At 45.5% G+C, this 12,127-nt stretch overlaps 1 protein-coding gene across 1 annotated transcript in view; it reads right to left on the bottom strand.

Moving 5' to 3' along the window:
* Nucleotides 1–9,316: 9,316 nt before the first annotated feature.
* BFSP2 (beaded filament structural protein 2) overlaps nt 9,317–12,127 on the bottom strand; it is a 91,642-nt gene continuing 88,831 nt past the window's right edge. Inside the window, exons 6-7 of the mRNA XM_006169271.2 lie at nt 11,238–11,458; nt 9,317–9,642 (exon numbers count right to left, since the gene is read on the bottom strand). Of these exons, the coding sequence (XP_006169333.1) occupies nt 9,639–9,642; nt 11,238–11,458 (225 nt within the window). The 3' untranslated portion in view covers nt 9,317–9,638. The remainder of the gene's footprint in view (nt 9,643–11,237; nt 11,459–12,127) is intronic.

Raw genomic sequence — 12,127 nt, 5'->3', positions numbered from 1 at the left:
TTTTTTTCTGGACTGTAAAAGTAGTACCACAAGCCTGCCTGAGAATCAACTTGGGGTTCAAATGATCAGGGGACTTATTTGTTTTTCCTCCGCCCAGTGAAAAATTGAAAGTTACAACTTCTCCTGCTCTCTTTTTTGCATGATTTTTTTTTTTTGCCTCTATAATGTATCCATATTATCTATGGTTTATTTTGAATGGCACGTCCAGTTGTAGTGCATCTTACAATCAATGATATCTTAGGTTCCATGGACATAGTATATAATAGCGTACTCAGGCTAGGTCCAGTTGAGACCAACAGGCTAGACTATAGAGTTTGTACAACATTGCCCCTTATAGGTCCCTCTTGTAATCTTGTTTTACCCCTAACCACTACAATAGGGAAATTTTTTTTTTTTGGAAAGGTTTTTACTATATAGGACGCGTGCACTTACCAGACAGAGAGACAGAAAGTGAGAAATCACCCCCCAGGAGGGATGGCCACACTACAATCCTTTCTCCTCCATTCTCCTCTCGGGATCTTGGGCATGCACGCACACGTGCCCAGCGTGAGTTTTAAGCCACCGGGTCCGGGATGCGAACTGTGGTCGACCATGTGGGAGTCCAGCGACATAGCCATTACGCTAACTGCTGGTCCCAACAATAGGGAATTTTTTAAAACTCAAGAAAGCTTTGAGAACATTGAAACAGATGTCTGGTCACTTGTGTTGATTTGTGTGGGGCTGAAGAAGGAATAAGAATTCAACTCTTAGGTAGAGTTTACATCTTCCTGAAGAATTGAAATGGTTGAAGGTAGGTCCTGATGAAGCAGTGGGAGTTAACTATGAGATCATGCTAGCCTTTTTTTTTTTTTATCAATTGTGATTTTTGGTTTACGTATATGTTGTACATCTTTGAGGGATACGGATACAGTATGGTTTTTCAAAGCACTTATATAATAATCAAGTAGACACATTCATCTTATTTGACATTAAACATTTATATTACATTGTGCATATTCAATAATAATTCTATTATTTTTTTTGGGGGGGGAGTAAATGTTGGATTATCTACAACATTTTTTACTCTGCTATTGGCACTGTTCCCTAAGCTATTCCCTTTGTTTATGTACATTCTTGTGTCTGTTAATTTTTTCCCCCAAACTCTTCTTCTAATCTCCTTAGGATTTTATTCAGCTCACCTCTTTTGGGCCTTTCACATATTAAGAAAAGGAGAGGGGTAAGGCATAAAACAAAAGACCTATGTCACAGAGACTCATGAGCTCTGCCAGGGGAATTTCTTTCAACAGAGCTGGTTCTGAAACAGTTCAGTGGAAGAGAAGGATTTCCTGAGTCAAATAGGAACACTTTAAACTGTTGGAATGGCAGTTCAAAGATGGTATCCTGGTCCAGCTGGTGGCAGGGTAGTTAAGGTGACTGAATCCCACATGACCAACTGTGTGGTTCAAGTCCCAGACCCAGTGGCTTAGAAAACATACAGGGCATATGTGTGTGCAAGCCCAAAATGCCAAGAGGAGAAGGGATCATGGCATCGCCATCCCTCCTGGGGGATGCTTTTTCATCCTTTCACCTCAACTCTCTGGTGAGTACATGTGCCTTCTAGCAAATTAAAGAAAAAAAGATGAGATCCCTAACTGGTGGGAATTTCAGACATATTTAGGAAGGTAAATTGGTAGGAAAGCAAGACTTCTCACAATTAATACAACAAATAAGACCTCAGTTGTTTCCACAAGTTGGTCAAATTCATTGTACAACCTTTCCATCTCTACTCAACTCTTATCTGTACCATCCAATATGGTAACCACCTAATATGAGCTATTGAGCTCTTACAGTGTGACTGGTAGGGGCTGGATGGTGGCACAGCAACATTCTGTGAGGTCGACCCACATGGGAGAATTCAGGATTCATGTCCTGAGATCTCCCTGAATAGGCCTATCATCAGTGACTGGCTGAAGTTGGGGGCTGATTGTGGCATCAAGACTGTCTTAGGGGTGCTTTATCTCTGTTTCTCTGTCTCTCTTGCTCATGGAAGAAATAAATGAAAACTTGAAAAGAATATGACTAGGGTCAGCCTAATGGTTAAGGAAGCTGGATCTCAAATGGCCAACCCCATGGTTTGACTCCTGATCCTTACAATTTGAAAAACATGCTGGGCACATGAGTGTATGTGTCCAAAATCCCAACAGCATGGCGAAATAGTGGAGAAGGGATTGTGACCATGCCCCATTGTGGGGTGTTTTCTCTTTCTTCCTTTCTCTCTGCCTTCTGTTTCTGTGGTGAGCACACATACCCTCTGGGAATTAAAAAAAAAATAATAATAATTATATATATATGGTGTAGCTGAGCAACTGAATTTTACATGTCTTTGAATTTTAAGTAATTTAACATTTAAAGTCACAATATTGCAAAATATTTATCCCGTAAAATTTGTAGGACAAATTTGAAAGTGTTTGTTTTTTATATTGATAAATTAAGAGTCGATTTTCAATATAAGCAATATTTCCTTGAACATGATGTTAATAATACTAAGTGTACATGAGAATGAATTTACTTAGACAGGTATGGTTTTAAAGTTGATATGCGTTTGCTTCAAAGTCAAATAAACTCTTCTAAGAAAGATGAACCAGTTATGCCCATATGAATATGGACATCAAAGGAAAGCGAATTTGTGTGGTCCTAAGTGTAGTTTGAAACAGCTTAGCTATGTGAGTCTACTTTTTCAGCTGTACATTTTGTTTTGGAGATGTTTTTGCTATAGGGCACGTGCACTTGCCAAAAAGACAGAGAGAGACAGAGAAACAGAAAGCAAGAAATCATCCCCCAAGGGGGATGGCCACACTGCAATCCCTTCTCCATTCTTCTCTCGGGATCTTGGGCACACAAGTCCACGTGCTTGGAATGAGTTTAAGCCACCGGGTCTGGGACGCGAACCGTGGCTGACTACATGGCAGTCTAGCGACATAGCCATTATGCTAACTGCTGGTCCCTCAGCTGGAAATTTCATGAAATCTAAATACAGATAAAATATTTCTGATTGGGACCAGCAGTTGGCATAATGGCTATGTCGCTAGACTGCCATGTAGTCAGCCACGGTTCGCGTCCCAGACCCGGTGGCTTAAACTCACACTGGGCATGTGTACGTGCATGCCCAAGATCCTGAGAGGAGAATAGAGGAGAAGGGATTGCGGCGTGGCCATCCCCCCTGGGGGGTGATTTCTCACTTTCTGTCTCTCTGTCTCTCTGTCTCTCTCTTTCTGGTGAGTCCATGCTCCCCATAGCAAAAAACTCTCCCCCAATTTTTTTTTTTTCTGATTAAACTTTAATACCTGGATTGGGATGGGCTTTATGGGTAATACACAAGCTATATTTAAACACTTAGTACCCTCAAAAAATGTAAACTATCTCATTATTATTTTTTAAATGTTGATTACATCATAACAGTTTGGGATTTTTGGGTATACTGAGATAAGAAAATATATGTAAATATAATGCATTAGATCTATAAATATAATAAATATGTTACTAATATTAGCTTTACCTATTTACTCTTCCAATTTTATTTATTATTGCTATTGATACATTCAATTGCTATACATTGTTTAGATTATAAAGAGACTTTACCTGGCACCATATACACCTCAATCCAGCCCAGCTGAGAATACTATACACATCCTCCTCAACAGATAATAAACCATTTCTGTGTCCTACAACTGTCTTACCTCTCCATTTTTTCCCCCAAATTTACTTTTCTATGCTCTTCCCCTCCCACACTCTCCTAAAGGGGTGACCTGGCTGAGGGGGGTTATAGCCGTGAAGCTAGAGGGACAACAGAGGCAGAGATGGGGGTGCCTGGACGCTTTCTGTCGTAGGTGAGGGAAGAAGAGACACATTAACAAGAGAAAAGGCACAAACAGGGCAGAAAGCTGTTTTTTAAAAAGAGAAAAAAAGTTAGAAGGGACAGAGAAGAACAAGAGGGAGAGACACTAGCTGACTAGCTCGGGTCTGGAAGAGGGATCCCTAGCAGGGGGGCTTCACAGCCATGAGGCTGAACCCAGAGGGACAGCAGAGTCAGAGGTGGAGGTGCCTGGACGCTTTCTGTCCTAGGTGAGGGAAGAAGACTGCTCTTCCCATTTTAAAATGTAGCTATTTGAAATTTAAACATGTTGTATGTGACTTGCGTTCTCTTTCTATTGGATGGTGCTAATCTGGGCTATTTAAAAGCAGGTCTGCATTTTGTACATCTCCATATCCTTGGGACTTACTATGGCATTGATGTGTGATGGGGGGTGCATGGATATTTATTAAGTAAGGATTTTGACCCAGAGGGAGTTTTCCACTACTGTGTATGCTGGTGACTCAGCTGCATTGTTAAGCTCAGTTCCCCTATTATATGTAAACGACCATTTCACTTTCCTGGGACAACTCATTGCTTTGTGTTTCTTTTGCCTCTTTTTCTTTTGGTCATTGGTAGCTGAGCTAAGCGGGGCTGAACCTACCACTAATCTTTCGGGTTCCTGTTCCCTTTTGTTTTGCTCTCGCAGCACCCATCACACCACTAATTATCATGAAGGGAGCTAGCACAACGTCTTAATTATCTAGTCAGGCGTGCCAAGCAGTCTTCTTAGTTTAAAATTGTGAGCCTCGTTTATACATTCTTCCTGTCCAGAATGTCAGTAAGAGACGTAGTTGCAGGAAAAAATAAAACAGAAACAAAAACAAAGTACCTGTGACTCGTCCAAAGCTCACTGGTCTATGGCTCACTTAGCAAAGCCCCTCTTTAGATGCAACGTGGCTTTTGTGCGTTACCAGGATGGCACTGACAGCGAGGCTCCTGTGGTGTGAATTACCTTCACTGTCAGACAGAGTAGGGGAATGGATTTCCTCCTGGGCGTGACAGAGAGAGCTGGGTTTCCTGCCGACGCTGCGGCACGGCACGGCTATGCTCAGATCTGTTCCAGTTCCTGCCTCAGCCTTTTGTTCCAAACAACGGTTCTATAATGATCCAATTAAACCAGTTCTTTTAGCTAAGAAAATGGTTCGCTTTATTTCTTTACCCAAGTAGCAGATTCTTCTTTTTTCAAAAAATATTTATTTATTTATTTAATTCCATTTGTTATTATTATTAAATTTGACCAGAGAGAGAGAGAGAGAACGGGAAAATGAGAAAGGCAGTCAGTAAGTCCAGGACTTGAACCACACGCGGTTGGCCATGTGAGTCCAGCACCCCAACCACCATGCCACCTGCCAGCCCCTAGATTATTTCCTGAGCATGATTGTGCTGTTCTGTAAGGGGATTGAGTTTCCAGTTAAGACTCCATGAGGGCAGTCTGGTTTACCTCTTCCCTGTTTTGTGTGCTGGGATTGGCCGAACCTTCGTGTATTGCCTGAGGTCAGATAAGTATGTGGAGAACATAAGGTATGAAGTGCGTCTCTCTGATATTATTAGGTCTGCCAGGTAACCTTTTAGTATAACATGAGGGGATTTAAGAAGTTCATGGAAAAAAAATGGAATTAAATTTCAAGTTATTTTGGTGCCAAAAAAAGAAATGAAGTCCATGCATAATTAACTTTCTTCTTTCTTTTATCCTTCTTTCTTATTTTTCTTTCTCTCCTTTTCTATATTTTTCTCTCTTTTTCTTTCTTTTTTTCTCTTTCTTCCTTTGCTATAGAGTGTGTGCACTTGCCAGAGAGAAAGAGAGACAGAGAGGAAAAGAGAAAGAGAGAGTGAGGAGGCACTCCCCAGTGGAATGGCTATACCCCAACCCCTTCCCCTCTATTCTCATTTTGGGATTTTGGTCACACACACACACACACACACACACACACACACATGCACACACCTGGTGTGGTTTTGAAACCATCAGGTTCAGGACTCAAATTGTGTAGTCAGTCTTGGGGGATCCAGCTACCCTAACCACCATGCCATCGAAGGCCCCTACCTAATTTCTTCCTTTTAAAAAATTTTGCCAGGGCCAGCATGTGGCATGGTGGTTAAGGCACTGGACTTCCACATGGCTGATTGTAGCTGTAGCCCTGGACCTGGCAGCTTGCTCTCTCTCTCTCTCTTGCACATGTGCAACAGCAAATTAAAATAATAATAAATTAAATCAAATAACTCTTACATTATTATTATTTTTTTTTTTGCCAAAGGTCATGTGTGCTCGCAGTAGTGACAAGAGAGAAAGAATGCGAGGGAGCGCTCCCCACTGGGCAATGGTCACCTTAACAATCCTTTCTCCTCTCTTTTCTTGTCTTGGGATTTGGAGCACACACGCACAGCTCCCTTCCTTGTTTCTCAAGTCACCAGGTCTGAGACTCAAACCGGGCCATCAGCCATGTGGGATCCAGATGCTTTAACCACCATGCCATGGCTGGCCCCGTAATTTTTTCCTAATACACATTTTCTATGACCTGCTCGAAGGCCCCACCCAGTATATCTCAGGCAACATGTGGGACATATTTACACAAAAAATTATTTGTTGTTTACCTGAGATATGAATAAAACTGAGCAGGTTGTGTTTTTATTTGCTGGCAACTTCAGATAAGATCCTAGATTTGCTTCTAATGAGACAACCCATGCTCTTTCTTTCTTTTCTTTCTTTTTTTTTTTTTTTTGAGATTTTTGCTGGAGGGAACATGTGTTCGTCGGAGAAACAGACAGAAAAAGAGAAGTCACCCCCAGTGAGGATGCCTGCACTACAATCCCTTCTCCATTCTCCTCCTGGGATTTTGGGCATGCATGCACACGTGCCCAGTGTGAATTTTAAGCTGCCCGGTCCGGAACTTGAACTGCAGTAGACTATGTGGGAGTCCAGCGATTGTGAGCATTACGCCATCTGCTGGTCCCACCCATGCTTTTTCTTAAAACACTTAAGTTGAAGTAACAGTTTATAGACTATCCGAGGGGGTATTTAGCAATAATAAGAGATCAGCACAGTGCTTGATGGCCCTTGCTAAGTCATCTTGTTATGGGATCAGATCTGAATGCTATTTTCATGCGTTTGATGACAGAACGAATGATATAAAGGGGTGCCCCTGTCACGTGCTGCCCTGCCTGCTTTGCCTTGTTGACCCTTTCGTGTGCACATCTGGAGTCAACAAGACTGTAAACTCACCAGGGCAGAATCTATGTCTCCTTTGGGTGCTCCTCTGGGCCTCTGTACATGCTAGTGAGTGCCACAGATGATCATGAGGTAAGATGTAAAGGCCTTGGTACGAGCGACTGCTGGGTCTTGGGCCAGCAGGCTGTGGAGTTTAAGGCGCTGGATCCCATATGGCCAACTCCATGGTGTGAGTCCCAGACCCAGTGACTTGAGAAACACACTGAGTTCTTGTGAGGGCATGCCCAAAATCCCAAGAGGAGAATGAAGGAGAAGGGATTGCAGTGTGAACAACCCCCTGGGGGAGAGGGTGATTTCTCACCTTCCCTTTCTCTTTGTCTCTCTGTCTCTCTCCAGCAAGTGCATGCATCCTACAGCAAAACATAAAAAAAAAAAGAAGTTTGAACACTGAACACTGATGAAGGTTCTAGCGATCTCACTGGGAGTTCATGCTGTGCTCCAGGAGCTGGGCCAGAGGCCAGTGGAGTTGCCTGGTGTGTAAATAGAGCTGGCCTGAGCTTTAGGGAGAGTCCATCGGAAGCCCTCCTCTGCTGCTCCAGAACAAATGCTCTGTCCTTGACACCAATAGAAGCAGCAGCCTCCCTACCACCTGTCAGTGAACCCCTGCCAAAGCGTAATTGTACCAGGCTGTCAAGAGAGGAAGCCTGATTTCAATAAGCCCTGGTGGAGCCGGGGGTGTGCGGTGCCTTTCCATACCTGTTAATGAAGCCTCATTAGAAACAGTGAGAGCCTTTGCTGGGGCTGGAAGCACCCGTCTGCCATGGCTCTCTCTGCCAAAGAGTGATTAACTCTGATTTACGGCAGCTGCTCCAGAGATCACAGCACAGAGGAGGCTGAGCGTGTGCAGCCCTGCACAGCACGCAGTTTGGTGGAAACTCAGGGGCGTGTGCAAATCCATTTTCCCCTCCTTCCAATGGTTGAACTGACTTGCAAGTCCTGAAAAATACATGGCCATTCAGAGGTGTCTCCATTTGATGGCCGACATCTCGGGGTGCGGGGCTTCTCACCTTTCAAGATGTCCAGGTCTTTAGATTAGGGAGTTTGGTCTTGGCCAGGAGGCGAAAATCAATAGCAATAAGAAAGAAAGGGAAGAAACAGATCTTAGTGTCTGGTGCCTTCGAGGCAGAGGGGGCAGCTGCGTGCTTTGTCTTCTGGTGGGGCCTTGGCACCAGGGGTTCAATGATGAACAGCTACGGGGGAGGATGCTGTGCTGAAACACAGCGTTAGGTGGTATCTGGCTTATTTCTGTGCCTCCATCAACAAACTGCCTAATGTAAAGTGTAGTGCAAACTGTCAGTAGCTGCTCTGCCCATGCGACCTATTCAGATAATTCCTTGATACCTGCAGGCCAAAAAGGGATCCAGCTAGGGCAATTCCAACCAGGAAACCCTATTTCTTATCCTGCTTCTCTTTTATGTTTTCAGAAGAATACATAAGGCTTCTTTTGTGTGGGCCCTGGCTGTTAGGAATGTCAGGTATGGGAGTATTCAACTGCACCCTTATTGAATACGCCCCCTCCCCCTCCCCCAGTGTGAATTAGCAGTTCACAAGGACCAAGACTCAGCTTGAATATTTTGGCCTGCAATTCTGCGTGACAGGTAGGCTGCCAGAAACTTGATGGAAGAAGAAAGAAAATGAGGCTGAGCTTTCCCCCCTTTTTCTTCTTTTTCGTGTTCTGTGGTTTTAGAGGCCCTGAGAGTACGCAGTAGGACGCAGGTGGTGGTTTCAATTTTAATCAGCAGGCCGGAGCGCCCTGCCTGGGTAGGTGGCAGATGCATCCACTATATTTAGTAGCCCAAGTCCTGAGAGAGCTGGGGAAAGAACCCTAGAAGAACATTCTGAGCCTGCAGGTGGGGCGAGCAACCACAACCTAAGGGACCCCCACAGGCTTAAGGTGAAGTTCTCTTCAGGCTGATTGAGAGGGGTTCTGCCCGTAACAAGTGTCGTGTGTGTGGGAGCATAAATATGCACGCAGAGGACACTGAAGAGCACAGCATACTCTGTGACGCTTGCACGATGATACATGCAATAGCATACCACGCTAATTCCCTCTCCCGCAAGAGAAGCTTTTTATCCCCTTAAATTGTGGCAATCCTGCACACAGAGATTTCCCTCAAGGGGCACTTTTACATTTGGGAAACCCAAGATGACCCTTAGATGGCGCAGCGGAGGGGAGTGGTCCCACTCAAGGACCCTTCCAGAATCCTTCATGGAGTTCCATAAGCAGAGGCCAGGCAGGCAAAGTGACTTCCATGTCAACCCTGGAGGGAGTTGAACAAGGAAGACTGGAGGCTGCACACAAAGCATTTATTTGGAGAGTGACAGGGAGGCTGCTCAAGCTGCAGGCTACTTAAATTAAAGCAGAAGGGTCCTCTCCACTTCCAGGGAGCTTTCCGGCTCAACTAAACCAACTAGAGAATCCAGCAGGAAGGCGCAGTCAGGGGAAAGCTCCTCAAGCGAGTTCACTGATCCGCTGGCGAGGGAAGCAGCAATTTCTTCATGAATGTGGACGTCTCTCCATTAGCTGAAAAGAAACACATGCGCGTCAGAAGCTACAGATGAGGAAAATTGGTGAAGAGTGCACAGCAGGGCTGATGGGAAAGGCGGGTGTCTTAGGAAGAAGAATTTGACCTTCAGAACAAAGCAGATTCGGGTTTTAAGTACCTGCCCCATGGTGATTAGCCTGGAGGCCTTAGGCTCATAACTTAAGGTCCCTGAAGATTTGTTTCTGTCTGTAAAGGTGGAATAATGGCACAGTCCCAGCCAGGTTTTCGGGGAGAGATGGAGATAACAGAGAGTCCGGGGCTGCACACCGAGATCCTAGATGAAGTGCCCACATTCTTAGAGTAACTTCAGCCGAACTTCACTGCCCTTTGTGTGTGTTCAAAATGACTTTGTGTATTTACTCAGATGTTCACAGACACCTGAAAAAATCAGATGTGTTAGGAACATCTGGCTTTCATAATCCACAGAAATCAACCCACCAAAACGACAGAAAGGATCTGGATGGCAGGAGGGAAGCGTTAGGTGGCTCCCTGGCCTTGGCCTTTGGGAGGAGGAAGAGATGTGACACTTCCAAGAAGCTCCAGTTCCAGCTCTGCCCCCACTTCCTGTGCGACCATGACCAAATCTTCTGTCCTAGGCCCTGTGGTGCCTCCTCTTGCATCATGAGCGGTTGGACTACAATGGTTGCTAAGTTGTCTCTTAGAGCCGTGATTCCGTTTCCTAGTCAACATATGCTACTGAAGGAAACATGGTGGGAAATATAAAGAGAGAGAGTGATGCTAAACAAGAAGGGGAGGGACTTCTGGAAAGAGGTGGCGAGGAGACTAAGCCCCAAGGTGGATTTATATGCCTCTGGAATCCTCATCTAATAATAATAATAATAAATACATATATGGAGGCCAGCAGGTGGCGTGGTGATTAAGGTGCTGGACCCCCACATGGCCAGCTGCAGTGTGAGTCCCACCGAACTTGGCAGCTTAAAAAAAAAAAAAAATCACCCCAGGGGGCATGTGTGTGTTCCCAAAATCTCAGGAGGAGAATGGAGGAGGAGGGATTGCGGTGTGGCCATCCCTTCGGGAGGTGATTTCTCAGTTTCCCTGTCATTGTCTCCCTGTGCACACATACACCTTCTGACAGAAAACCTAAAAAATTCTGTCTCTGGTGAGCACATACACCTTATGACAGAAAACCTAAAAAAAAAAAATTAATGCACACATATACATAGACACGCACACATGTGCTTACGGCAGACTTTGAGCTTAAAGAGATGTCCAGGCATGGGGTGCACCTGTGGTTTCGGAGCACTGGTTAGCGAGGCTCTCTATTCCATGCCGCTGAAGCAATCCTAGCAGCTACTGTGCGTACTCCAGGTGTGTGTATGTGAGAGGGTGCGGGCCTTATATGTGAGTATATGCACCTGTGTGTCTATATCTCCCTATTTTTGTAGATGTGAGTAGGAAACTCCTGGAAGGACAGAGCGAGGCTGTGGAAATGTGCAGGCGTGGGGTGATTTCTCCTTGTTAGTACACTCACTTCTACTAGTTCTTGGGAACACACAGCTATTTTGAAACCGTGAATACAACATTCTTTTCGTAAGGAGCAAACGAGGCTTACCCGCTCTCCTCTCGGTCCAGCAGCGCGTGGCAGGACGCGACGTCGGTCTGCAGCTGGCACTTGCGCGCCAACAGGTGCGCGCGTTCCTGCTGCTGCTGCTCGGCCTCGGCCCGGATCTCGCTGAGCTCCGCCTCCAGCCTGCCCACCACAGCGCCCAGGTTTTGCAGCTCCATGTCGTGCCAGTGCTTGGCATCGTGCAAGGTGTTCTCCAGGCCTCGTTTCTACAAAAGAACAGATGTGGTCTACACTCCAGGCGGGTAGGCCAAGCCCTTGAGCTGGGAGGCGCGCAGAGCAGTGGGGAGGGCTGGCTGGCGTTAGGGTCTGTCAATTCCTCCCTGGACAGGGGTCTCACCTGCTGTGGAGACTGTCGGGGCCATCTTAAGTGTGACTGTGAGGGAAATAAGGAGCCCTCCTCAGGGGCTCGGACTCTAGTTTGATTCAGTGATATTTTGAGTGGGAGGAAGGGCAGTGGGGAAAGAAAGAAAAAGAAGGGGGTAGAAAAAAAGAAAAGGGAAGAGACCGCGAGGGAGGGAGGGAGAGAGAGAGGAGAGGCACTTTGCAGGTGCTTGTTTTTTCTTTTTCTTTTTAATTGCCAGAAGGTGAGTGCCCTGGTTACAGAGAGACAGTGGCCACACTACAATCCCTTCTCCATTTCTCCATCCTGTTGAAATCTGGGGCATGAATGCACATGCCCGTCACGTGTTTTTCAAGCTGCTGTCAGGATTTGAACAACGTAGTCCCTTAACCACTAGGCCTCCAAGTCTGCCCTTGCAGGTGCTTCTTCAAAGAAACCTTGTTCTCCCCAACTGCCTCAAGGTCCTCTCCTCGGAATTCCCTTAAGGGGGACTTCCTGCCTCCACGGCGGAAACCCCACTCGTCCTGTCGAGCTG

Source organism: Tupaia chinensis, unplaced genomic scaffold (genome assembly GCF_000334495.1).
Source record: "Tupaia chinensis unplaced genomic scaffold, TupChi_1.0 Scaffold146961_1, whole genome shotgun sequence".
Lineage (NCBI taxonomy): Eukaryota > Metazoa > Chordata > Mammalia > Scandentia > Tupaiidae > Tupaia > Tupaia belangeri.
The sequence above is the reverse complement of the archived record's forward strand: the minus strand, read 5'-3'. Positions and strand labels throughout refer to the sequence as shown.